The 26,651-nt window shown below is 36.4% G+C and overlaps 1 protein-coding gene across 4 annotated transcripts; it reads right to left on the reverse strand.

Moving 5' to 3' along the window:
• Positions 1-6,866: 6,866 nt before the first annotated feature.
• Positions 6,867-26,651, reverse strand: LOC115211615 (glycine-rich cell wall structural protein-like). Of its 4 annotated transcripts, none has more exons than XM_036505923.1 (7): positions 26,563-26,650; positions 24,931-25,025; positions 17,749-17,834; positions 13,502-14,147; positions 10,185-10,598; positions 9,929-10,139; positions 6,867-7,518 (listed from the first exon to the last, which is right to left on the reverse strand). In XM_036505923.1, exons 2-7 carry the CDS (start codon positions 25,016-25,018, stop codon positions 7,326-7,328), a joined length of 1,638 nt encoding a protein of 545 aa, XP_036361816.1. In that variant the 5' UTR covers positions 25,019-25,025; positions 26,563-26,650; the 3' UTR covers positions 6,867-7,325. The 4 variants fall into 4 exon arrangements, with proteins under 4 accessions (XP_036361816.1, XP_036361820.1, XP_036361823.1 ...); XM_036505927.1 differs by having other exon boundaries at positions 9,929-10,598; positions 13,502-13,978; positions 14,030-14,147; positions 26,563-26,649; XM_036505930.1 differs by having other exon boundaries at positions 9,929-10,598; positions 13,502-13,873; positions 13,934-14,147; positions 26,563-26,649.

Below are 26,651 nucleotides of genomic sequence, written 5' to 3' on the forward strand. Positions count from 1 at the left end.
ATTCCTAAACGAGTTTCAAAACGTTTCTGTTAGGCTTTCTCCCTTTTCCTCTCTAACACACATACATGACCTTAAAAACGCCAATGTTTAACACCACCGAAATATTTAGAAATCGCTTATCTCCACAATCATGTAGAAAGGTGGTGTTGGTGGGAGTAAGGAGGTACCCACGAAAAGAAAACGATATGATCACAATAAATAAAATCTAGGCATACCTTTGTAAATCGGTCACACTACAATTTGTCCACCTTTCAAATAACAGTAGAACCTTCAGATCCCTTGCGAAAATAGTATCTTCAAGTTTTGCTGAATCTTTTTGCACATCACACTTCAACACAAAAGCGACCAGTCCAGACGGTATGACTTCCTTATCTGTCGAAGCACCTTGTCCAGATAGAGTTCTTGTCTTTGCAAAAAGGTTTCACCTGTCTCTATCAACAGAGACTTCAGGCTTTGGAATACACTACATGGTTTTCTAATTCCAAGAATTTCGGTATCCTGATTTTGTTAATTAACGCTTTCACATTCTTCCAACATCTAAAATTTGATGGAATCGCTTGTAAACATTCGCCTCCTTTATCATCACGAGTCACCTATTCTCCTCTGTAATCACCTATAAGGCATCCTCTAAATCCCAAAGTGATCACTTGTACGACATCGACATAGCCCCTCAATGGACACCAACACAGCAACGACATAATCAGATATATTTGAGACTTGACCCTCAATGTCACTCAACAGTGGTTCCTCTCTCTTAAAAGTGACACTTCACAACACTTTTGATTTTCAACTTGGCCTGCTCCTTCTGTCCATCTCAGATTTCTCTGATGAGAAGATTCCTTTCAGGCAATAATAGTATATAGCTTGTATTAGGTTTCTCTTAGACTCGCTTAATTACATCCATAGGATTAAAAACTGGTACTCGCACCCAGCACACTTTATCTGCAGACTCTGAACTAAAGAAATTTAAAAAATTAATACCAACCACATTTAGCTCACCTAACTAGGAAAACCCGGAGAAAACTCATTGTACACTGGTCGTGTTGTAACTACTTTTTTCTATCACAGTTTAAAAGATATTATCATACAATATTCATTCTGTTGTATTTCGGAAGGGCTATTAAACCAATAATAAACATGCACTTGATCTATTCCACTCCTTTTATTATTATTATTATTATTATTATTATTATTATTATTATTATTATTATTATTATTATTATTATTATTATTAATCTCACTCTTTTATAATTCGTTAATATTATGGATTTAAATGTTAATAAAAATAGTAAAAAGAACTGAAACAGAACCAGTGCGAGTGTTTATTATTTGCATAGTGACCCTCCTGAGATAGAATACAATCTGTTTCAACACGTGTTCACATGAAAAGTCTTACAAAGTAGCAAAATGTATTACGATTTTTTTTTAATTTTTAAAAGGAGTAACTCATTTAAAAGCATCCACGGACCAAAGAAATAGATCCAGCAGAACAATGGATTAAGCCTATGAGGTGACAAGAGATCAGAATGAAAAGAGTAAATCCTATGTAGCATCTGGTCCAAAGTTAGCAGAGATCCAGAACAAACACCGTAAGGCATTTTGGCTTACGTTCTTACAACTCTGCCGATTATATATCTGCGTAAACTGAGTAAAGCAGACTGTGTGTTTTCATGTGTGTGTATGTATGCATGTATATATGTATGTATGTACATATGTATATATATATGTATATATATATATAGATATATATATATATATATATATATATATATATATATATATATATATATATATATATATATTATATATATATATATATATATATAATAATTATTAGGGAATATTACTTCCGTGTACACAGGAAAAAGACATTCAAATTAGATGTACTAAAATGAACATCTCTCAATGTTTAATTTGTATATATAAAAGTGATTTTAGAGACAGAACCACCTTCAACTCAATCAACACTGAAAGATTTTATATATATTGTTAGTATACGATTTAATTTTTAACATTTTATGGAGTGGTCGGGTATAAAACCTTTCAGTGTTGTGAGTTGAAGGTGGTACTGTCTCTAAAATTACTTTTATATATATATATCACATACGCGCGTACACACACACAAACAATCAAAGTCAATAAAAGTTTGGTAATAAAAACAACCTGTGAAGTGAACGAGCTGAACGCTCTAGATTAATGATAAATTTCCAGTGATTCAAATTCCCCACATGGCATTAATATTTGTATGTGACTAACTCCATACATTTCAAAGAAAATAAACGATCAAACATCATCCAAGTCTTATTTTCTGTCTCCTGAAAAACTGAAACATTCATTGACAAATGATACAAAGAGATCGTTACCGAAATCAGTTAGACGGTGCAAGGGAGATAATTCTCATTTCTGCACGTATCATTTCTGCCTGTATCCAACGCTCCATAAATTGCTTATTGCTTTATGGATGCTACGTTTGTTCCAGATGTATGATATAAATGGAGAATGATAGCTACTACTATGACTACTACAACAACAATAACAACAACAACAACAACAACAACAACAACAACTACTACTACTACTACTACTACTACTACTACTACTACTACTACTACTACTACTGCGGCTGCTGCTGCTTCTGTTATTGTTATTGTTTATTATTATTATTATTATTATTATTATTATTATTATTATTATTATTATTATTTGTAGTAGTAGTAGTAGTAGTAGTAGTAGTAGTAGTAGTATACTTCTGTCTATACTGCGTTTATTAACTTTCATTTCAAGATATTATCCATGCATTCTGAGTCCGACTGAGAGACTACAGCAGTGTTGGTAGTTAATTCCTCAGTTGTTTGTCTCCGAATTAAACAGTAACAAAAGGCATTCCAGGCATGGCGACCACGATTTGCATTATCCAATTTTTTTCTTTTTCAAAGACACAGAGTGTAGTTTAGAGCTTTGGCTGTTATTTCTAGCCGAGTCTATCGTGGACTTACCGGTGAGATTTATCGATAGCGTAGGTGAATGTGTGTGCATTTTCCCTAAAGACTCCGCAGTTAATTCTTGGAGTGGCGAGAAATTTGAGATGAAAATCGCAAAACTATCCTTCATTTGTGATTTTACCAGTTCATTCATTGCTCTCAATTGTTCCTAGTTTATTTATTTATTTATTTATTTATTCGTTTTCCTTCGTTCTGCCAGTTAGATGATGATATATTTCGTATATATCACGCTGTTTCAGACAGCACGTTACTAACCTTGACGGAGCAACATGTTACCATTTGTTCATGATGTACTTTAAAGTTAACGAAAGGGAAAGGAATACGCTTGCAGATTTCCGAATTGATCCTTATATTCATAAGATGCTAATCTTGGTTTGATAATTGGAACAATCGACGAAAATAAGGAAATGTTTAATTAGCGACTACTTTAAAATATTAGTCAAACGCTTGTTCTCTCTTTAACAAAACAGTTTGTTTCTAAAATATAAAATGCAAATTTCCAGACGAAGTCGTAAATACGAGCAGATGTCAAACAATAGTAATATATGGCACTATAATTAAATTTTCTTCAAAATTAGTCTTTTGAATTTCGCCTCATTAATTTCTACTCATTTTTGTTATTTCCATAATTTTTCTAGTAATTTCTCATTATTTAAATTATTTAATTTTTTAAAATGGATTTGTTTAATCCACTATGCTTTGTTTATTTATAACTAATTATTTTCAATATTTACTTTTAAAATGCTTACATTATTCCCAAAATTACTTTCGTAATTTCTGAAAGCTACTGTTTCATAATTTTATTAACATACATTGCCAAGGAAATTAAACAGACATGCACAGCAGGATGCAGACATATCAATATGTAACTATTTCTGGAGGCAGTGGAATGGCAAAAACGCAGTTTATATATGTTTTAGATTATACAATTCAATCTTCTGTGTTCTGAATTCGAATCCCTTATGGTTTGAGTTGGCCATTCACCTTGCCAGCGTTGATACGAAGTCTCTACATGATCGAATGTTCGATATACTGCAAATCCTAACTAAATAAATCTTATATGTAACTCTGTGGAGGTGCAGTGGCCCAGTGGTTAGGGCAGCGGACTCACAGTCGGAGGATCGCAGTTTCGATTCCCAGACCGGGCGTTGTGTGTTTTTATTGAGCGAAAACACCTACAGCTCCACGAGGCTCCGGGGTGGCGGCGGCCCCTGTTGTACTCTTTCGCCCAATTTTCTCTCACTCTTTCTTCCTGTTTCTTGAGTAACGCTGCGATGGACTGGCGTCTCGTCCAGCTGGGGGGAACACATACACCATAGTAACCGGGAAACTGGGCCCATCAGCCTGGTTAGGCTTGAAAGGGGCGCATAAATAAATAATATGTAATTCTACTATCTAAATGAAAACAGTTAACGACATAGCTAATAATATTGTCTTAGAGAATTATCAAAGACAATATTATTGCCAATGCGTGAAGAAAAATAAAGAGAGAGAATAGTCAAGGCTAGAATGCCTTTGGTAAAAGCCCTATACGATCAGAAATGACCATGAGATAAATAGAATAACAAGCGAGAATATCCGATACATTAAAAAATTCTCCTAGGAAAACAATGGATGTACCCTGCACAGGGTCAAAAACTATTTAACATAAATGTGTTGGAACATAGACAGCTCTGTCGCATGACTTTTAGAGCTCCCCTGTAACTTTTTGTTTCTAGGCCCCCATCCCTTCAATCAAAATTCATAATCTACGCACCTTTAATTCATAGCTATATTTTACTATAATCTACCTGAAGTTCAATATTTCACGCTATTCTAAAGAACATTTTAAAAAGTACAAGTTAAATTTATTTAGGTTTATTACAAATTTCAATAAGTAAAACTTCCAGATATGAATAAAAGAGCACATTTATAATCCAGGCAACTTTCAAAGACAAACACGGCGCACTCTTCGCTCCGCGAAATCATTTATCATTTCAGAATAATCAAGCTGAGAGCTAAGTCCGTGATCAATAGATATCATAGACAATCCACAAAGTCTGGTACACGTTCGTGGTACAATGTAATATTTTTAGGAGAACTTTTGCAGGTACAATGTATTACCATTTTATTTCTTGAAATTTTCAGTTAACATAGTTTAATCGTTTTTCAACATCTTAACCAAGGTAAATAGATGATTCCTCTTCGTACTTTGATTTTAATACAGGGCTCCGCAACCATGGAGGCCCTCTGAGACGGGAGGGATTGCAGGGACTTAGCAACGGCCCTAAACATAGAAATAATCGTGATGATGAATGACCGCGTCTTAAAATCATTTTAGAAATCATGGAGCTTTCTCCTGTCAGAACATATGTCTAGGGGAAGAATACTCTAATGTAAAACCTGAGGGTCGTTCAGTTTCTGTCGTTCCAGCCAAATGTTGGGGCAAAAGAAAAAAATTATTCTATATGAAAAGTGGATGTCGTTTTGTGTATGCTTCGTTCGTTATAATTCATTTTAAGTACAGGAACTTATTAGAACCAGAAACAGTCTATGGACATTTCAAAACATAGCCTTCCCTGTTGTATTGATCGAGCGGTTCGTCGTGTCTGCGATTATGAAATGCGGTAGGCTTAGTCAACTGGAGGAGCAGAACCGACTTCCCAATTCTCCAGTCTTTCTCGCAGTTCAGTCCTTCGTTGCTGCTTTTCTCTAAGATGTGCCTAAGAACTGACCGTACTTTCGACTTGAGTTCGCACACACACACACACACACACACACATACACACACACACAGTACTTCAAAGCTTTCTTTTTACTTTCTAAACTGTAGGATTGTTTCATGGAAATTTGGCGGCTTCAGGCGACTAAAGAGAAAATCTCTAGTTGTTTCTGGAGTGGCGCAGAATCAGATTTGTTGTAAAAATATGAAAAATAATATAACCCAGATACCCTACCCCCAAAAGTCTCGTTTTTATTACGTGACACAGACTGGTGTTTCTATCAGTGACCCTTGTTGCTTTCATTGTTTAAACCTAGATTGGTCTTGATCGTACAGGCCAATAATCCAAGTGTCACTACCTCTGGCTTTACCAATTTTCCTTGAAACTGTACACCTATGACATCATTGAATGTGTCCTTTTTTTTTAACTGGACGGAGATTTAGCTACTATTTTTGTGAGATCGTTTGACCGCAAAGGAGAAACCTCGCCGGTTCGAAGAGGTTCTATTTCTCTCCAGCATATCAGTAAGGCAGTGATATACTATTCAAGTAAATGAGCAGTTTTAAAATAAGCTACATCAATACCTATTTCTTTACTACCCACAAGGGGCTAAACACAGAGAGGACAAACGAGGACACACAAACGGATTAAGTCGATTATATCGACCCCAGTGCGTAACTGGTACTTATTTAATCGACCCCGAAAGGTTGAAAAGCAAAGTCGACCTCGGCGGAATTCGAACTCAGAACGTAGCGGCAGACGAAATACCTATTTCTTTACTACCCACAGGGGGCTAAACAGAGAGAGGACAAACAAGGACAGACAAACGGATTAAGTCGATTATATCGACTCCAGTGCGTAACTGGTACTTAATTTATCGACTCCGAAAAGATGACAGGCAAAGTCGACCTCGGCGGAATTTGAACTCAGAACGTAACAGCAGACGAAATACGGCTACGCATTTCGCCCAGCGTGCTAACGTTTCTGCCAGCTCATCGCCTTTAACTCTGAAAAGAAATCACTATGTAGCCCAAACGGCCGAACTTGCCTCCTTTGTGTTGAGCCAGGCTGCAATTAGAGAGTCTGTAGTCATATGGACTGCATAAACTACGCAAGTCTTCGTTCACAAAGCTAAACTATAATGAAATAAGGCAAAACCATATTTTTAAAATATTTTTGGTGGTAACTTTTATTTACATCTCATAAGACACAGAAGAAAATACTTCGTTTAAACAAAAATAAGAACATAAGAAATAAACCAGAATTATTTATGTATTTTCAAAACATTGATTGGCATCTGGAATGGATATATGTTCATTAATAAAGATAACAATTATAATCATGGTAAAATTCATTCGAGCGTAACTTTGATCCATAAATTCATCATAAATGTTAATTTTTGTTTTAAATATTTATATAAAAAAAAATGTTGTGTGACTCCTTGATTAAACAGAAAGCTCATTGAATTCCTGGTGATTCTTCTGTAATTATTTCTTCAAAAGATGGAGATTTGTTAATCTTAATCAAATTCTTGTGATCGGATCAAATTACCACAGCTGAGTATGTGTGTGGGCAGTAACTGAGAAGTTTGGAATAAGGGTTCATAGTTTCGCCATATAATTTACTTCCCGTACGAAAATCCGCCTCCACTACCACCACCACGTCCTCCACTGCCGCCGCCACCACTTCCTCCACTGCCACCACCACGGCCTCCACTGCCGCCACCACCACGGCCTCCACTGCCGCCTCCGCGACCGCCACTACCGCCACCGCCTCGTCCACCTTGGTTTCCGCCATAGTTTCCACTTTGATTGCTAGGAAAGATGAAAAATGAATGAAGATATATATATATATATATTAAAAAGAAGTTTGAAAACATATATATATATATATGTACATATGCGCTGTGAAGCGCGTCATGTAACCAATGTACAGCCTCAGTAGAAGGTCCTACACTCCACTCCTAGAATTTCAATTAGCAGATAATCAGCAGGCGTCTATTTCCTCTACATGAGTGGTTCCCAACCGTAGTCCATATCACCCATTGGGGTCCATATAAAATTTTTGGGGGTCCACACAAGCAAAATAGCAAATGGGATCCATAGTAGTATTTTATAGGTCCATGAAAAAAAGTATTCTGATTGAGGTGTATTTATTTCAAGAAACAGCTAGGTCTCTTTCCCCGACGTTTTACTCTGTTCAACCTACACAAGTGACCGTGAGAAAAACAAAATAGGAAGTTTTTAAGAAACATCTATAAAACTAATTTCCAAACATTGAATGGCTATGGAGATATACTAGAATTAAATAGTAATCAAAAGGATCCATAGATAAAAATTGGTTGAGAACCACTGATCTACATGTATAAATGAAAGTAGTCTTCTCTATGAGATGCACTTGTGTCCTTTGACAGATTTTATTATAAATCTTAAGTGGAACCCTCGTCACACACATCATCCAATGACATGTTTGGATTTAGGATTGGCTAGTTTAGTCACCATCCCGCGCATGTACTATGATACATGATGCAAGTACAGGTAGAACCTAATCTAATTTGAATTGGGTTATTAATCAATGCCATAGTGTCCTTAAAGATATCAATCAGCTCGTTATATAATGTTCAAGGTAATATCAGAACGGTAATATACAAAGAAATCAAAGATAAATCGTTAAACAAATATTGAGCTTAATATGAAAAAGTAACCATCATATACCAGTGTTTAAAGCTATATCTTATGAGATATCAATCAATACATCATCGCTCTATTAAAATCCTCTCGACCAACCGTGTTTCTTATTTTGTCGAAGGTATTTGGAATTCATAGCAACGAATACACAATTAGATTAATTCGGAACTGATTGTGTACCAGTTACTCGTTAGCACAGTGGTTCACTTTTTCTTATACTTCGTGATGCACAGAACACCAAGTGAAAAACTTACTGGCGCACTTCTCTTGAAAAGTAAAAATATCACTTGGATATTTCTTGTGGAAAGTTATACAAAACTTTGGATTAAAGTTAAAAATTTACATATAGTTATATGCAATCATATCTAACATGTTCGACATGGAAAGATGATGCGCTGCACATATAGTCTCAAGAGGAGAAATTTACCTTGCGGACAATATAGGTATAAACACACTACTAGGTTATGAATGACGTCATCGGATCGTAGGTCACAAGCATTTCTGCGTTATTACGCATCATTAGATGCATATATTGAACCGTCGTTCATGGCCACTACAAGCTGATGGTTCTCATTAGAACAGCAAATAGGACATTTGTTGTAATTATTAGGTTGGGGAAGAGGTTCGTGCGCCATGTTAAAATAATGCTTTTTTTATATATTTTTGTGCTGTGTGTGTTCATTCAGTTCAAGTCATACTCAATGGTAACTCACAATGCATAGTCGCATACCGCCAGAAAGACCATCAACAAATTTGAAGAACTGGACGGTGTGGAGTGCTGCCGCATTCAGCCTATAGTCCAGACGTTGCTCCATCTGACTACGGTCTTTCCAATGAATGCAGCACTTTATGAAAGGTCGCCGATTTGAGTCATTCGATGAAGTTGAAAAAGCCTGTCAATGAATATTTCGATTTAAAGCTGAAGGATTGGTACTTTGACCAAATTCGAAAGCTTGCACATCGTTGGCAGAAGGTTGTGGAAAATGATGGTCTTTATTGTGAAGAATAGTTGTTGTTGTTTTTGAATAAATTTTTACGTATAAAAATTCATTATTTTAACATGGAGCACCAAATTTTTTCCTTAAACCAGTAATTAAGGCATTTAATAATCATACTTGTGTATAACAAAATTATAAATAATACATTTTCCAAGACACTCAAACATATTTATGAATTTTCTAAAGCTTTAAATAATATAAATAATAATTTTATCGCAAATGAAATGGCTGTTGAGCATAATTGATTTGTGAACTATATGCAAAATTAAGGCCTTTTCTACTTCTTGTTCTAAGACCACTGACTATATATTTCAAAAATCTGCAGCTCAAGTGGATACCTCCGTGCAGTGCAGTAATGCCCCACGTCACAAGATTTATTGATCATTGAGTTAGAGGCTTGCAATCAATATTCCATTAGATTTATACTCTTTGTCACTTGAGCAAGACATATAATTCTAAGGCAAACTAAATATCAATTAGTAATGTACAAGAGATATAAAGAAAATGAGAAATTACGAAAAAAGCAAAAAGAAACTTACCCGCCTCTGTTGCCACCACGATTTCCTCCACCTCCCCATTGTCCTCCACGCTTTCCACCATTTCCCCACTGTGTCCCCTGATTTCCGCCGCGTCCACCACCTTGTCCTCCACGGTTTCCTCCACTTCCACCTTGTCCATAATTTCCACCTCCTCCTTGTCCACCTCCACGGTTACCTCCATTTCCTCCATTCCATCCTCCTTTTCCTCCTCCTCCACGGTTACCGCCATTTCCACCATTCCATCCTCCTTGTCCTCCTCCTCCACGGTTACCTCCATTTCCACCATTACCTCCGTTCCATCCTCCTTGTCCTCCTCCGCCGTTTCCTCCTCCTTGTCCTCCTCCGCCGTTTCCTCCACCTTGACCATATCTACCTCCTCCTTGCCCGCCACCGTTACCTCCGTTCCAGCCACCATTACCTCCACCATTTCCGCCTCCACCATTTCCGCCTCCACCACGTCCAAACTCTATGGCACTCTTAGGCACCTGCAAGTTTCCACAGTCAGTGTTATTCAGGTAGTCGCATACTTGGATACTAGGATTAAATACAGTACCAGGAGCACATTCCTGAACATCATTGAGGTAACCAAGGTTGCATTCGTAGTACATCTGACACATTTCATTGTGACGTTTCTTAAAATCTTCTGCATAGTCACCACAGAGTTCGTTGGCTAGAAAATAGAAAGAAAATATTGTCATTACTCATTATCTCCTCCTTTTAACGTTTCCACTCACAAACGTCTTTATTTCTCTTTCACGTTTGCTCTTACTATAAAGAAATGAATGTGTATCTGTGAGACAATCTATGTTATAATTCTGCTTAATCGTTCGCCCATTACACTTTAGTTAGTTAGAGGCAAATGTGGAGTGAGAGTGAGAAAGGAAGGTGGAGTGAGAGAGAGAGAGAGAGAGAGAGAGAGAGAGAGAAAGGAGAAGTGACACACAAAAGGAAAGACGAAACAAGACAGAAAGAGGTATGTATGCATGTATGTAATGTGTATATGTATCTCTTTATTAATACGCTGAGGGAAATATAACATTGTCGTTAGTTAAAGAGAGAGGAGAGAGAGAGTGAAGAGAATGAGAGGGATAGAAAGAAGAGAGACAGGAGATAGAAAGAGGAGAGAGAGGAGATAGAAAGAGGAGAGAAATGAAATAGAAAGAGGGGAGAGAAAAGGAGATAGAAAGAGAAGAGAGAGGGAGAGATGGTCAGCGGTGAGAGTTAGGTGGAAAGGATTGCTATTATATGTGATGAAATAGTTGAAGGAGGAGGTAGATAGAAAGAGAGAGGGTAAAGCGAAAATTTAACGCAGGGGAGATGTGGGAAAGAAGTAAAAGGAAAAAGGGAGAGAGAGAATAAGAGGAAGAATGTGTGTGAGTGAGAGAATGTGTTTACTGGAGGGATAGAGCGAAAAGTGATAGTTTTTCTGTTTTGTTTTAATTTTCTTGTTACCCATCAGTTAATGCATGCGCTTTAGTGAAGTAACTATCGTCTGCTCAGTCAAAGCTTATGAAATATGGCCAGCAACAGACAAGACAAAGAATGATAAGGTTTTTTTTTCAAATAACTATGTTAAAATTTGTTAAAACATTACCAACGTAGGGAAACAGAATAATATTATATTTTTTAGAAGTTTATTGAGATTGCTCGTCTAATATTACTTATATGAACTTTTACATCATCTCAAGGCTCTAATGGTTCAGAAAATTATACAATTCCATCTTACAGTTTTCAAATCAACCGTGGAATTTTCACTGGGTACTACTAGTAACGATAAAGCTACTTTATACATGTTAACGTACATTTGGAAACATTACTTCATGTCAATCATAAGTAAGAAAGTTGGGTGAGCCAATTTCCATCTAAGCACTTGATCACAGTTGATTCTTAACCAGATGGAGTGCAGGGACATGGCTGTTATATAAAGCACAAGTCTATCCCTCTGCTAGTAACCGATTTCTTACACACACATGTACACATAGGATAATAATCCTTTCTATATAGGCACAAGGCCTGAAGTTTTGGGGGGAAGAGTCATTCGAGTACGTAACTGGTACTTAATTTATCGACCCCAAAAGAATGAGAGGCAAAGTCGACCTCGGCGGAATTCGAACTAAGAATGTGGCCACAGACGAAATACCTATTTCTTTATTACCCACAAGGGGCTAAACACAGAGAGGACAAACAAGGACAGACAAACGGATTAAGTCGATTATATCGACCCCAGTGCGTAACTAGTACTTATTTAATCGACTCCGAAAGGATGAAGGGCAAAGTCGATCCCGGCGGAATTTGAACTCAGAACGTAGCGGCAGACGAAATACCACTAATCATTTTGTCCGGCGCGCTAACGATTTTACTAGCTCGTTGCCTTTACAAAGGATAACAATAATAATGGTTTGAGAGAAAGGAAGGGATAAATCGATCGCATCGACTCTAAAATTCTACTGGTACTTATTTTATCGATCACCAAAAGATGAAAGCAAAGTCTACCTCCGCAGAATATGAATGTAAAGAGAGGACGAAACGCCGTTAAGCATTTTGGCCGACGTACTAACGATCTTGCCAGCTCACCGCCTTTTTTCATAGAACAATGTTAAAAAAATGATAAGTGAATGCTCTAGTGTATAGTTTAGAGTCACACTGCATATATCGACAGGTTTCATTACAGCTATATATTTAAGTACCTTGCTTATTTTGATGATTTAATCGTGTCAACATCCATTTGACACCCCTGTGGATCACTTAGGAGGCAGACATATGAATTTTTTGATGAGATGTATTCCAAGATTATTAATGAAATGTATCCCAAGATTATTGATTTTGTACTAGTTGGAGGTCTCACTACACCAGTGTGATTAATTCTCATGAAAATATTATAGGAAAGAGTTACGCAAATTGATCAGTCGGTAATTTTAGAATCCTTTCCGAATCAAATGAGTTCACATAACCATAAGAGACAAGGCAGCGTCTACGAAGACCTATATATTACTAAAGTGACATACTTGAGGTAATTTATGTGCCTATTACGAAGTAATGAACGGATCACTCAACTGAGATGCTGGTTAATGCTGAACTATATTAGCCTGTGGTACAAGGCGGCAAGCTGGCAGAAACGTTAGCACGCCGGGCGAAATGCGTATTTCGTCTGCCGTTCTGAGTTCAAATTCCACCGAGATCGACTTTGCCTTTCAACCTTTCGGGGTCGATAAATTAAGTACCAGTTACGCACTGGGGTCGATTTTTTAGCCCCTTGTGGGTAGTAAAGATATAGGTACTTGCTTTTGTAGCTGGTTAGATGAAGCCATTAACAGCAAAGTACCTAGTACAACTTGTATGACGAGTATTAGAATATAAATCACCACCTGTTAACTGCTTGCTTAGAACGCTTTCATTCGCTCATTCATAATTATCTTTCACTCAGCGAGGACGCATCTATGCAGTAGATCATCCTGCTAGAAATAGCAGCCAAATTATTTCTACTGACACCCAGCCATCTTAAAATAAGGAAACGACTGATGTTGCAGTATACAATAACAATAATATCGATATGAATATATTTTTTCTACTTACGCCGTGCGCCGTTGCATTGGACATTGCCAGGGTAATCACAATACTTTTGGTTATCGTTGAAGTACAACCCTTCTGGACACTGGAGCCTTTGTTCACCACTGTCGCCTTGACATTCGAAGTAATAGCTGCAATCTGATTGGTCAGCGCGTGCACAACTTCCACCTTGCCAGTTGCCTCCTTGTCCTCCACCACCTCCACCACCACCACTACCTCCACCGCCTCCTTGGCCATATCTGCCTCCACCGCCGCCTTGGCCACCCGATCCTCCACTACCTCCACCACCTCTTCCGCCGCTACCACCGCCGCCACCTTGTCCCCATCCTCCACTACCTCCGCCACCACCTCTTCCTCCGCTACCACTGCCGCCGCCACCTCTTCCGCCGCTACCACCTCCACCGCCTCCTTGTCCCCATCCTCCACTACCTCCGCCACCTCTGCCGCCGCTACCACCGCCGCCGCTACCACCGCCGCCTCCACCTTTTCCCCATCCTCCACTTCCTCCGCCGCCTCTGCCACCACTACCACCACCACCTCTGCCACCACTACTGCCGCCACCACCACCCTGACCATATCCACCACCACCACCACCTTGTCCGCCAGTATTTCCACCGCCTTGACCCCTGTTTCCTCCATTATTTCCTCCTTTCTGCAAGGAAAAAGAAAAAAAATGCCATCATTCGGTAAAACAAAGCTCAATTAATGGAGATTTACATTAATTTCGAATATTAACAGTTAGGTAAATAACATTGTTGTTTAGCCTCTGGTCAGTTCAAGGGAGAATTGTAATAGAAGATATTCCAAGTCACCTCTGCGTTTAGAACTGTATTTTCTTGCTTTAATATGGCAAGGTGTGATTTGTGAGCATTTAGCTACTATTTTTAACAGGAGTGTTTTCTCAAATTGATTAAAAAAAAATAATGTCATTGACTCCATAAAAGAAAATGACCTTGTACTGACCAAAGAAATAAGGCATTTATTTCTTACTTGTTAGTAATAGTAAATGTCTATACAAGATTTGGAAAAGCTAGGATTTTAAAACCAAAAAAGTATCCGGCTAAAACGCATTTTACAAATGCAATCTGTAAGTGGAATAGTAAAAATATTCAAGACTTTTCTAAAGTTCAACATCCAATACTTGTTGTTACTCCAATTTCAGCGATGGAGCTTTGTCTTTCTATGAAAAATTCTAATAATTAAAAATACAACGAAAGGAACCATACGCACATACATAAAAAGAAATATATATATATATATATATATATATATATATATACAAACATACGTATATATAGGCATAAGTACATGCACATATATACATATACATGCACACAAACAAACGAATGTGCAAGCGTCATGTTTGTACTAACGCCTCAACAGAAATTTTTCGATTTCTGAAGTCAAACCTAAAACTTCAGAATCACCATCGATATGTAAATGCGAAAGTAGCGATATAGAGAACAAACTAGAATAAATAAATAAATAAATGACGTTCTTTCCCCTCATTCTGTAACTCTTGGCAATCCGTGAGCCCGACCTTGTTTCGATTTTAACTTTAGCTAAAACAATTTGACTTCAATAATCCGATTTATGGTCCTTAGGACGAAAGTACTAATTACTTCCCTGAAATCCTACCCCGCCCTACTGAATAATAAACCGTTCTTTCTGTTCCTTTCAAAGAAAATATTAACTTATATAAAACCATCACAACATCCTAAATAAATATATTGAAGAACGTTGTAGATAAAATGCTTATTTTAATGGTATAGTCCAGTGGTTCCCAACCTGGGGTCCGTGGACACCTGGTGGTCCGCAAAGGTAGTACTGTGGTGGTTTGGGGGAGGTCCGTGATCGTAATTCAGAATTTCACATATCAATATATACATAAGGATAAGCATATTAAAAGGGGTCCGTGGGGAAACTCATTTAAATAAAAAAAAGGTTCGGAACCACTGGCATAGTCAGAGGAAGGAAAGTGTCCAACCGAGATTTGTGGCGGAAAGTGCAATGGAAGAAGAAGCTATGATTCGTAAGATGTCATCAATAAAATGTCATCCAATAAAATGGAACCCTACAGGCTTAGCTTGAAGAGTCTTGACCAAAGTGCCCCGCGGAATGAGCTAACTGAATTCATGGGATTACGAAGCAATTTTTTTAATTAATTAGCCATTTCTGATATAAACACGAGGCCGAAAAGTTCAAGGGACGATAATAATCAAATATTATTTTATGGCTCGAATATTACATATTTTAATACAGTGGCGAGCTGGCAGAATCAGCACGCTGGGAAAAATGCTTCGCGGCATTTCACCCGTCCTTACGTTCTGAGTTCAGATTCTGCCGAAGTCGACTTTATGTTTCATTCTTACGAGAACGATAAAAGAAGTACCAGTTGACTACTGCAATCTATGTAATCGACTTACTCCACCTCCTGAATTACTGACCTTGTGCCAAAATTTGAAACCAATATCACATATTCTAATGCTCCCTGGAAGGATTAAAGCAAAGTCGACCTCGGTAAGGTTTGAAATCAGAACGTACTGTTATGTAACCAAAAGCAGTACGGTATTGCTATCAGCGGCTCTATCGGTTAAGCTTACACTATCACCTATGTTATGAATAAAATAAATTGTGCATTTATACAAAATATTGCCTGATGAGAGTCTAAATAGATGCTTAAAAATTAGGTCAAATTCTACTCTCTCAATGAAAGTTATACCCCAGCAGATCCTCAAATATGAAACGTAACCGAAGACGCCAGTTTACAATCTACAAATGAAGCTGACATACTTAACTAATAGAATTTTTGTTGGAAGGAAGTGAGTTCTTAAATAAGGATTTCTTTAAAAATGAGTTTCATTTATGAATTTTTTTAGACTACAATGTTATTAATATAACATTTCTTGTAAGTTGGCGAGCTGGCAGAAATGTTAGCTCGCTGGGCGAAATGCGTAGCCGTATTTCGTCTGCCGTTACGTTCTTAGTTCAAATTCCACCGAGGTCGACTTTGCCTTTCATCCTTTCGGGGTCGATTAAATAAGCACTGGTTGATATAATCGACTTAATCCGTCTGTCTATCCTTGATTGTTCCCTCTGTGTTTAGCCCCTTGTGGGTAGTAAAGAAATAGGTATTTTGTTTTATCTACTCTGGAAGGATGAAAGATAAAGTCAACGTCGGCGGGGTTTGAACTCACAATGTAAAGAGTATTAACTAATAATTTCATCTTAGTATTTCACAGGAAGTTTTTCATTTCTAATGAATGATTAAATGCAAAGTTAACCTTAGCAGGATTTGAACTTAGAACATAAAGAACCAGAACAAATACCATAAAGTCTTTTCTCCTGCGCTTTAACGGTTCTGCCAACCTAAAAAAAAATATTCTTTTCTAACAAGGTGAAACATTTTTCGGTGACTTAGTCGATTATATCAACCTGTAGTATCTGAATTTACGTTATCGTCACAAGAAGGATGAAAGGTAAAGTAGATACAAGAGTAATTTGAACCTAGTAAGTGAAGTGACATAACTAAATAGTGCAAACACTTCTGGGCGGCTATGCCAGTGAACACCATGATAATTCTTTCACATTTGGGCACAAGGCTGGCAGTTCTGTGAGAAGAAGGCAAGTCGATCACATCGACCCCATTACTTTACTAATACTGCATTTGTTTCAAATTGCAGTACAAGGCCAGCAAAGTTTATGAGGATTGCTGATCTAGTTTATCGACTCCGAAAGGATGAAAGGCAAAGTTGATCGTGGCGGAATTTGAGCTCGGAACGTAATGAATTGGAAGAAATACAGTTAGGTATTTTGTCCGACGCATTAACGATTATACCAGTTTTCAACCTCTTATTTCAAATCATAATTATGATAACAATAATAGTTTACATATAAGCTATTCACATAGAAAATAAAATTCTGAAATTAGCTTCAATAGTAGGAAATACTACCTAAATATCGATATCGCCCCCAAATTTTGATGTTTGGTGTCTAGACAGATGCTAGGCCAATAACATTACAATTAAACATTGCTAATTAATTTCACACAATATATTACGGTTATTTATTGAAATACCCACAGTCTTCGAAGAAAGAGAGAGAGAGAGAGAGAGAGAGAGAGAGAGAGAGAGAGGTCACGCTCGTTCCTTTCCCGATTCGTTACCTGAATGGAAGAAATATTAGGAAAAAACCAAAAAAAAAGTTTCTAATGCTTATATACGCATCATGCAGAAGAGACTTTCTATACGTACCTGTCCGCCTGACCAATTATTGCCACCGCCATTGTTATTGTTGTTAGATCCTCCTTTTCCACCACCGCCAGGATTGAGCCCGTACACTAGAAACATATGCATTATATATATACAACACAACATATAAATATACATACATACACACACACACACACATACATCATACATATGCATATATGTATATATATATATATATATATATATATATATATATACATATATATATACGCACATATGTATATATCTGTGTGTGTATAAATTCAATAAATGAATGACAAAAAAAAACCCCCAGATGTTACTTGACCACTCATTAACTTTCGGCTGTTTCTGCTATAAGAAGCAGTGCACGCAGGACCGAGTTCTTGTGCAGCATTCTATAGCTCCCTCGGAGCCGACCCTTTACTCTAAAGCAAAAGCTGATTGAATTTTTGGTTGCTGGTATAGCCAAACTGAATCAAAATCATTACACACACACACAAACACACACACACTCACACACACCCACACACACACACACATATATGTATGCATATGCATATGCATGTACATATATCCACGTGACCACGTAACCGACCAGGCTATCAGATGTTGCTACACATCGCTGGTCACAATGCGCTTCGCATTGTTTTAGCCTTCAGATGACGCCACCCCGCTGGCTAAGCGAGCAGGCCAATGTACACACACACACACACACACACACACACACACACACATATATATATATATATATATATATATATATACTTCGTTTTTTTGTCTGGTTTGCAAGATTCTTTACGTGAATTCATGTGTTGAAACAAATTTTGTGTTAATAATATTGGCATAATGCCTCTCCCTAGACACAGCAAAATTTACATACGCACATACACATACACCCATACACACAATAAATATTGCCAAGAAAGTTATTTAATTTTTTGTAAATATACAGATTTACGATAATTTTGAATGACTTTTGTCTTGTCAATGTTATGATTTTTTTCCTTTTGACATTTGACAGCCGTTATTTTTAGCTTACTTTAGCGTAATTTAGTTTACAACTGTTAGTTCAGTGTCAATTTTAACATAGAGTGCAAAAATGAACATTTTCGCTAATACTTTGCTTTTTTAAACCTGTAAAGGCAAGAAAGCTACTGAGGCTCACAAAGAAATATGTAAAGTTTATGGTGTTGGTTGCATAACAAAACGCATCTGTCAAAAATGGTTTAAAACATTCCGTTCTGGAAATTCTCACTCATAGATGACCAACGTTCTGATCGACCTACTGAAGTTGATGATGACCGAATCAATAAGGACCAGAAGTTCTATGAGTGTAGAATCATGAAATTGCCAGAAAGATAGCAAAAGGTTATCGAATAGAATGGAAAATATATAATTGATTAAAGTTCATTCTTTGTATGAAAAAAAAAATTACATTTATTTCACACAACCGAAACTACTTTCTTGCCAACCCAATATATAAATAATGAGGGCGCATAGGTGATGCATTTACCGTCTAGCTATCGTAATTTCAATTCCTAGGCCGGGAGGTGCGTTGTGTTCAACAAAACACTTGCTTTGAATTTGCTGCAAAAAGTCGTTTACGTTCGTGGTAGTGAGTTTTTCTTCGGCGGGGGGAATAGGAATGTGGCATGGGTGTCAAGGGGGCGGCAGCCCAAAATTTTTGGGAACCACTGGTCTAAAACTATTAACTCAGTATATTTAGATTAAAATGCCTGCTTTATTTCACAATTATAAGTGGCACAAGTGCGATAAACTTGAGTTTAATTGAAAGAATCGGCTTTCTTATTACTCCGTTCTTAATTGGTACTAAACATAATTTTATGTACATTAGTTAATTATTTTGCTTCGTGCATCACCATTTCTTCCTCTCCAAACGCCGAAATTAAACTTCTCAAAGTAGCTTTGCTTTTAATGACTTCATAAACACGGTGCTTTCATAAATGTGAGATGTCATGTTCCTTTCCCCCGTGCTCTTTAGACCCGTTACAATCTGCCCTGGTTCTTCCAAAACATGCGAAAGATATTTGACCAGTTTTCTTTACATTTTGACCCATTATAGATTTTTCTTTCCTCGCTCCCCAGTTACACTGATATACTAATAATGAAATAATAAAATCACTGTAATTAATCTTTTGCATGCATACAAATACTATTACTATTACATACATATACAAATACTATTACATATTTCTTTACTACCCACAAGGGGCTAAACACAGAAAGGACAAACAAGGTCAGACAAACGGATTAAGTCGATTGCATCGACCCCAGTGCGTAATTGGTACTTAATTTATCGACCCCGAAAGGATGAAAGGCAAAGTCGACCTCGGTGGAATTTGAACTCAGAACGTAACGGCAGACGAAATACGGCTACGCATTTCGCCCGGCGTGCTAACGGTTCTGCCAGCTTGCTACAAATACTATTACAATTTAACAAGTATTCAGAGTAAATGGGATATTCAGGCAATAAATAGAAAATTATATAATCTAAGTCGATGTCGCAATGTCAGCTAAGAGAAATACTGATTTATAACATTGGCACAATGTCACAAATGGTGCGTGCGGAGAATAAATGGTTAGATACATCGACACTACTTTATTTATCGACCCCTGAAAGATGAAAGGTAAAATTAACTGTAGCGAATTTTGAACCTAGAACATAAAGAGCGACGAAAAACACAGACAGCTATTTGTCAACCACTTCCACGATTCTACCATTATCCGATCCTCGTTAAAGGAAATAATATTCAGTTTATTTAGAGATTTTAATAAAAAGTAATTGGGTAATACTATTTTAGTATTGTGGGTTTATTTTATTGACCCAGTGAGGATGAATTTAAAGTCGTCCTCGGCGAGATTTGAACTCAGAATGTAAATATCCGCAATTGCACAACGCAGAAAGATATCTAGAATCGGATTCTGCTATCCACCACCTTTATTCGTTTGTAATAACGAATAAATATATTGTATTATATCTTAAAGCAAATATTATCAGCTGATAATATTTGCTCAGAAGCACTTGAGTGCATTTTTCCATGGCATTATATTTCTATCAAATGAAGATATCACATACATACTGTTCCTGTACACAAATCTATATTTTGTTTCGGCAAGTCATTAAATATTAAACATTAAACACTAAGCAATGATAAAGATATGGGTAAAATTTGTGGAGCGGCAGAAAAAGGCCTTGCCGTATTACGTTACATCCCTTTTGCTAGCATTGAACCATCTACAAAAATTACTTTAAACACAATTAATCTCAGCTTTCAGTATATTAATTTATCTGTAAATTTAAGTTGCTTCGTTTTTGTGCCTTTTCACTATCATAATTTTCTAATTTATCCAAGATATACATACATACATATATATATATATATATATATATATATATATATATATATATATATATATATATATATATATATATATATATATATATATAGTTACAGGAAAGTTCTTTAGTCTAAGGACGCTAAAACTCCGACAGAGTGATAGTATATAAATTAATGAGATATTTTGAATGATGTTCACAACTATGCTTTCTAAAACAGTTAGTTACCCAGTTACTTTTCTTGTTACAACTTAGTGTAGCAATACTAAAACAATTGTTAGAAGAGGAACCGGAATTTAAAGAGAATAATATCCTAGCAAAAGTAACCCTTACTTGGGCTCTCGATTCCTGGTGAGGTTGTAGAGATACCGCTGTGGCATACAATGCGTAGCTCAAACCTCTTCAGGTATGATCTCAGCCAATTCCTTTCAGAAAGATACAGAAACACACCGAAAGAAGGGCAGAGACAAAGAGAAGAACCAAACCCAGGACATTAAGAGTACTTTATTTATCGATTACGGAGAGTGCAAAGAGCCGCAATGTCGTATGGATTAGCACGAGGTAATCTATCCAACATTTCAACGACTCAGGAAAGTAATCATCTAACTAATGCTAGTATGGAAAACTGATGTAAAAACGAATGAGCGTGTGTGTGTGTGTGTGTGTGTGTTTGTGTGTGTGCTTGTGTGTGTGTGTATGTGTGTGTGCATGTGTGTGTGTGTTTGTGTGTGTGTGTGTTCGTGTGTGTGTGTGTGGGTGTGTGTTCCTTAGTGTATACGTTTGAAGGATATAAACATGAGTAAAATAACTAAAATACAAGACGTTTACGAACAGTATCCACTGGAATGTTTGTTCTGCAACGTGTTATAATCATTCTCTTGTTTCTTTCCCTGTCTGTCTGTCTCTCTCTCTCTGTGCCTCTCTCGGTCTGTCTGTCTGCCTGTCTCTCACTCTCTCTTAAAACATACAGAAAGCTTGTGGATAAGTCATTGGAAATTCAACAATTCCGGTACGTAATAAATAATTTTATGAAATAGTCTACAAAATTACCAAGGTTGAGGTCGTTGACTGCATTGCTAAATATGCAAATTAAAGCATATAAACAATCATAAAATCTGCAAGGGATTATAAATCCCTTCGCTTTGATGAATTTTGTTGAAATATATAACCAGTTACACATATTTAACGAGAAACATACGAGTATGCTTTTTCTTTATGTATGGAACCGTTACACATATTTGACCGTTAGCAGTTTCCAGCAACTAGGAGAATAATTGATTAATATAGTACACGCATTACCAACGAAACATTAACCAATTTCCTTGGTGACACGTTTCATTTGATGTTGACGTCAAAAGTAAATTTTTAATTTCCATTCCGCAAGCTATGCACACTTATACATTCAAATACTTATAAACATACACACTGCTAAGTCTATATATATATATATATAGGTTTCTTTTCATTATATATGCGCATACATATGGACGCACGCACGCGCGCACACACATGCACATCTCGCATATATGTATGTATCTATATGTACGTATATGTATATATATATATATATATATATACACATATATACATACATAGATACATACATACATACATACATACATACATATATATATATATATATATAATATATATATATATATAAATTTGACATGGGTGATTGTTTTTTGTTTTAGGATTCACGGTCAAACGGCTGGGTGGAATTGCGTGAAAAATTACACAGATGTGTAGAATGATCCGGTGGTGTTGCTTGGCTTTGTATCTTTTATACCTCTCATGGTTACCGAGATAATCTACTATAATAATACTCTTGTGTTTTTCAATGAGAAAGGAAGGGGTAATAGATGAATACGGAAGGAAGGGGACAATGTCATACTTGGTAGTGGGATGATGAAAATTGTATGCTGAAAAAATAAATCATACAGCGTTTCAACTCTGGGTGAATATATGTGTGTGTATGTAAAAGGGGGTATGTGAATGTGAGTGCGTATGCGCGAGCAATGGAAGTGGGATGGTTCATCTTTGTTCGCTTAGTATTTGTGTTTATTTTTTGATTTGGTTGAATTTTGGTTGTGTTTTTTTGTTGGTCAGTTATTTTTAGCTTTTTGACAAAAAAAAGTCATTCTAAAATTGTTTTTTAACGTAAGTGTGCCCAAGCAAGTCGAATGCTTACACAGAGCAGGTTTTACAGCGACATCATCCAAACCGACCGGGTGAAACCGGGTTTAGCTGTTAGTATATATATATATATATATATTATATATATATATATATATATATATATATGTGTGTGTGGTGTGTGTGTGTGTGTGTGTGTGTGTGTGTGTATATATATATATACAACTTATAAACAAGGGCTTTTGCCCTTGTTTATAATTTTAACCATTAAAGGTATTTTAATATGCTGCCACTTTTTGATGAAATTTTTTCTATAAAAAACTTCATCCTATATTAGTAGTATGTATATATATATATATATATATGCATATATTCACACACATACACCCACACATGCACACACACGCACACACACACACATATATATTGTGTGCGTACGCGCGCGAAATGACTAAGGTTATTAATCAAAAGTCGAAAGAAATAAAGTTCTGAGGTCAGAAATTTGCCACGTGATTTAGAATTCAATGCTTTTCATAACGTGTCAGAAAGGTTTTTTTTTAAAACTTCCTGAGAAAGAATTGAAGCATTTGATAACAGGTTGAGAATCATTCAACACATGAAAAATTATATTGATGTCATTACAAGTGTGGCCTATAAAGAGATGACGACGCTTCAGATTTCAAATACCCCAATCTGAGTACGTCTGACGCTTTAAAAAAAAAAAATAATAAAATAAAAAATATTAAACAAATTTCGAGAAGTTTAATAGTTAATGCATGACTTATAGAAGTGAAAATGGATTGGCATTGCTCTCAACAACAAACCCAACCTTAGACCATTACGTTAAGTAGAATAGCTTTTCTAAGCATAAGCACCTTATCATCACATGTAACCACATTTAGCAAGTGTTGTGGAATATTTTCATTCAGTTATTACTATGAAAATAAAATTAAGTACTGACTAGAAATAATTAATGGAGGTACTAAATATACACGATTACTCTGTTATATTGTAATAGAACTGGGGATTTATCATCTCTGTGAAAACTAGTGTAGCACGAAAGTTATATTCTTTCTTAAAAAGAAGTATTTTGCGAGCGGCCACACACTATGCTGATTAACAAAATCAATGTACAATGAGTCTCATCTGAATTAAGAACGCGCGTTATCAAGAATACCAGTACATACTGAGAAAAGACTAAGATCTAACTAAACTCACATACAACTGAAAGAGAAAGTAGCTGTTCTCGGAAAGGGAAAGTTGCTGCATACTGCATGGCATATGCTGATAAGATCAACAAAGAAATTGATAGATCATGCGTGCATGTGTTAGTGTATATACAATCATACACATATATAAGACAGAGGGGTTGGATGAAAAAATGTAACGTAACTCACGATAATGATATAATTCGGAGTAAAGAATGAAACAGCTGTAATCTCTACGGAAATATCAAAGTTTTTTGCCGCTCACACTTCGTCATTTTGCTTACACGCACCCTCACACAGACACAGACACACACAGACACAGACACACACACACACATACATGCACGCTCTCACACAAACACACACACACACGCTCACACACATACACACATACTCATATATTATATTAGTTGTATACATGCATATATACATATATATGCATACTTATATGTGAGTCTATGTATGTTGTGTTTTTGTGTGCGTGTGTTTGAAATTACTTACATTGTCTTTTTACCAGTCTGCGAGCAGGAACATAGTTGATGCAAAGCAGAAGTCCTACAAGAATGAATGTTTGCTGGAGCAAACCCATCTTTGGACTGGAAGGAAAAGTAAATAATATTTCAATAAATTAAAAGAAGAAAACGCAACATAAGTGATAGCAATAGAGTATCAATTCCAATAAATACTTGTATTTCAAGATCTTTAAATATGAATTATATTACTACTCCTTACATATAAAATTGGTATTAAATGAGGTTAGGAAATTTAATTATACAATAAATACTACAAATATTCTTCTGATGGTGGTCTGTTCGTACAACAATTAGGATTTAGTTGAAAGTAATGAAGGTAATGGTGATGGTAATGATAGTTGTGATAATGATAATGCTGTTGGTGATGTTATGGATGATTATGATGGTGTCTAATATACACACGAGAGAAAATTGCTGATTATAAAGTCCCCACTGTTTTTGTTTTTTCTTGCCCTCTCAAGGATGCAATCTAATGTTGATCTTAAGAGAATTTGAATTCAGAATGCAAAAGGACGCAACTAAAAACGTTTTGTTCATCGTTTTGTTGATTTTTCTATTTAATACTTCCCACGAGGATGATGCTAATGTAAAAAAATATAAAGGAGATAAATAATTCATAATGTTTACTCCTTTCTTCACAACATGAGTATAGAGAAACAGCTTTAATTTGGGAAACGAAACAGTTGCTCACGTAGCTCAATATAGTCAACTTCTTACTAGCTTATGAAATATTCCTGAGTTCTATTGCACTTTTTTGTATTTTCATGTTTAATATTAAATCAGTTATTCTTAATAATAACAGGTAGGGAGCAATCTGTTCAGTAGAATCTGGTATATTACGGTTATTTATTCTTCAAGTAATGCTGGAATGTGAGGTCAAAGTAATTACTGAAAGAATACAGTACGAATTATGGTAAAGCCAGAATAATCCCATTCTACATATATCTCGTATTGTATTATCTATTGAGTGACGAAGCAGAAGCACTCTTGAACGATTTTGTAATTGTGTCCTCTCTATATATTCTATATCGCAGGAAATATTTGTCCAGTACCAATAACTTCGTGCTGTTGTGGTTTAACCTCCAGTCGGTCACCCCAACTGAGTAAAGCTATGATAAAATGTTTTCTATAGAGGCAATGCAGTCTTGCTTTCCTAGATATCGTGTGTGCACCGGAGTATTTTGTCGAATGTGCCTTTTCCTAGATTCTTTCGTAGACCGAAAAATAGTTCTTGAGGAAGCATTTGACGGCAGTTTAAGACCCTCCCTCGCTGACTCGGTTGTGTAGCTCTTACTCTTTAAAACTACATCAGTCATGATCGAGTAGAAGAAAGTCCAGCCGTGACCATCCTGTCTTTTTCAGTAGATTGTAGGATGTAATTCGAGTGAGATGTGGTGGTTGTTTCTAATAGATCAAATGATCAAGATGAGTTTCTTACATCTCCTTGTTTGTTTGTGTGTGTGTGTGTGTGTGTGTCTGTGTCTGTGTGTGTGCGTGCATGTATGTACATGTAAGTATGCAAGTTTCAGTAAGTGGCTGTCATTTTGTTTCGCATCCAGGATTATCTCTGTTGAAGGTAAAAATAATTTGTGATACATACCTTTTAGTGTGGTCCACTCGAATGCTTGATTTGGTGGCAAACTTTCTTTGTTATATAGGCTTAGTGCCACGTGACCTGCTTGAGAAAAA

The sequence above is a fragment of the Octopus sinensis genome, linkage group LG1 (genome assembly GCF_006345805.1).
Source record: "Octopus sinensis linkage group LG1, ASM634580v1, whole genome shotgun sequence".
Lineage (NCBI taxonomy): Eukaryota > Metazoa > Mollusca > Cephalopoda > Octopoda > Octopodidae > Octopus > Octopus sinensis.

Excerpts from the sequence above, each read along its gene's own strand:
- LOC115211615 (XM_036505920.1), bottom strand. The coding sequence starts at position 25,018 with ATGGGTTTGCTCCAGCAAACATTCATTCTTGTAGGACTTCTGCTTTGC. Across the intron at positions 14,148-17,748 it reads ATAATTGGTCAGGCGGACAG|AAAGGAGGAAATAATGGAGG; the intron begins GTACGTATAGAA and ends TTTTCCTTGCAG. Across the intron at positions 7,519-9,928 it reads CGTGGTGGCAACAGAGGCGG|CAATCAAAGTGGAAACTATG; the intron begins GTAAGTTTCTTT and ends CATCTTTCCTAG.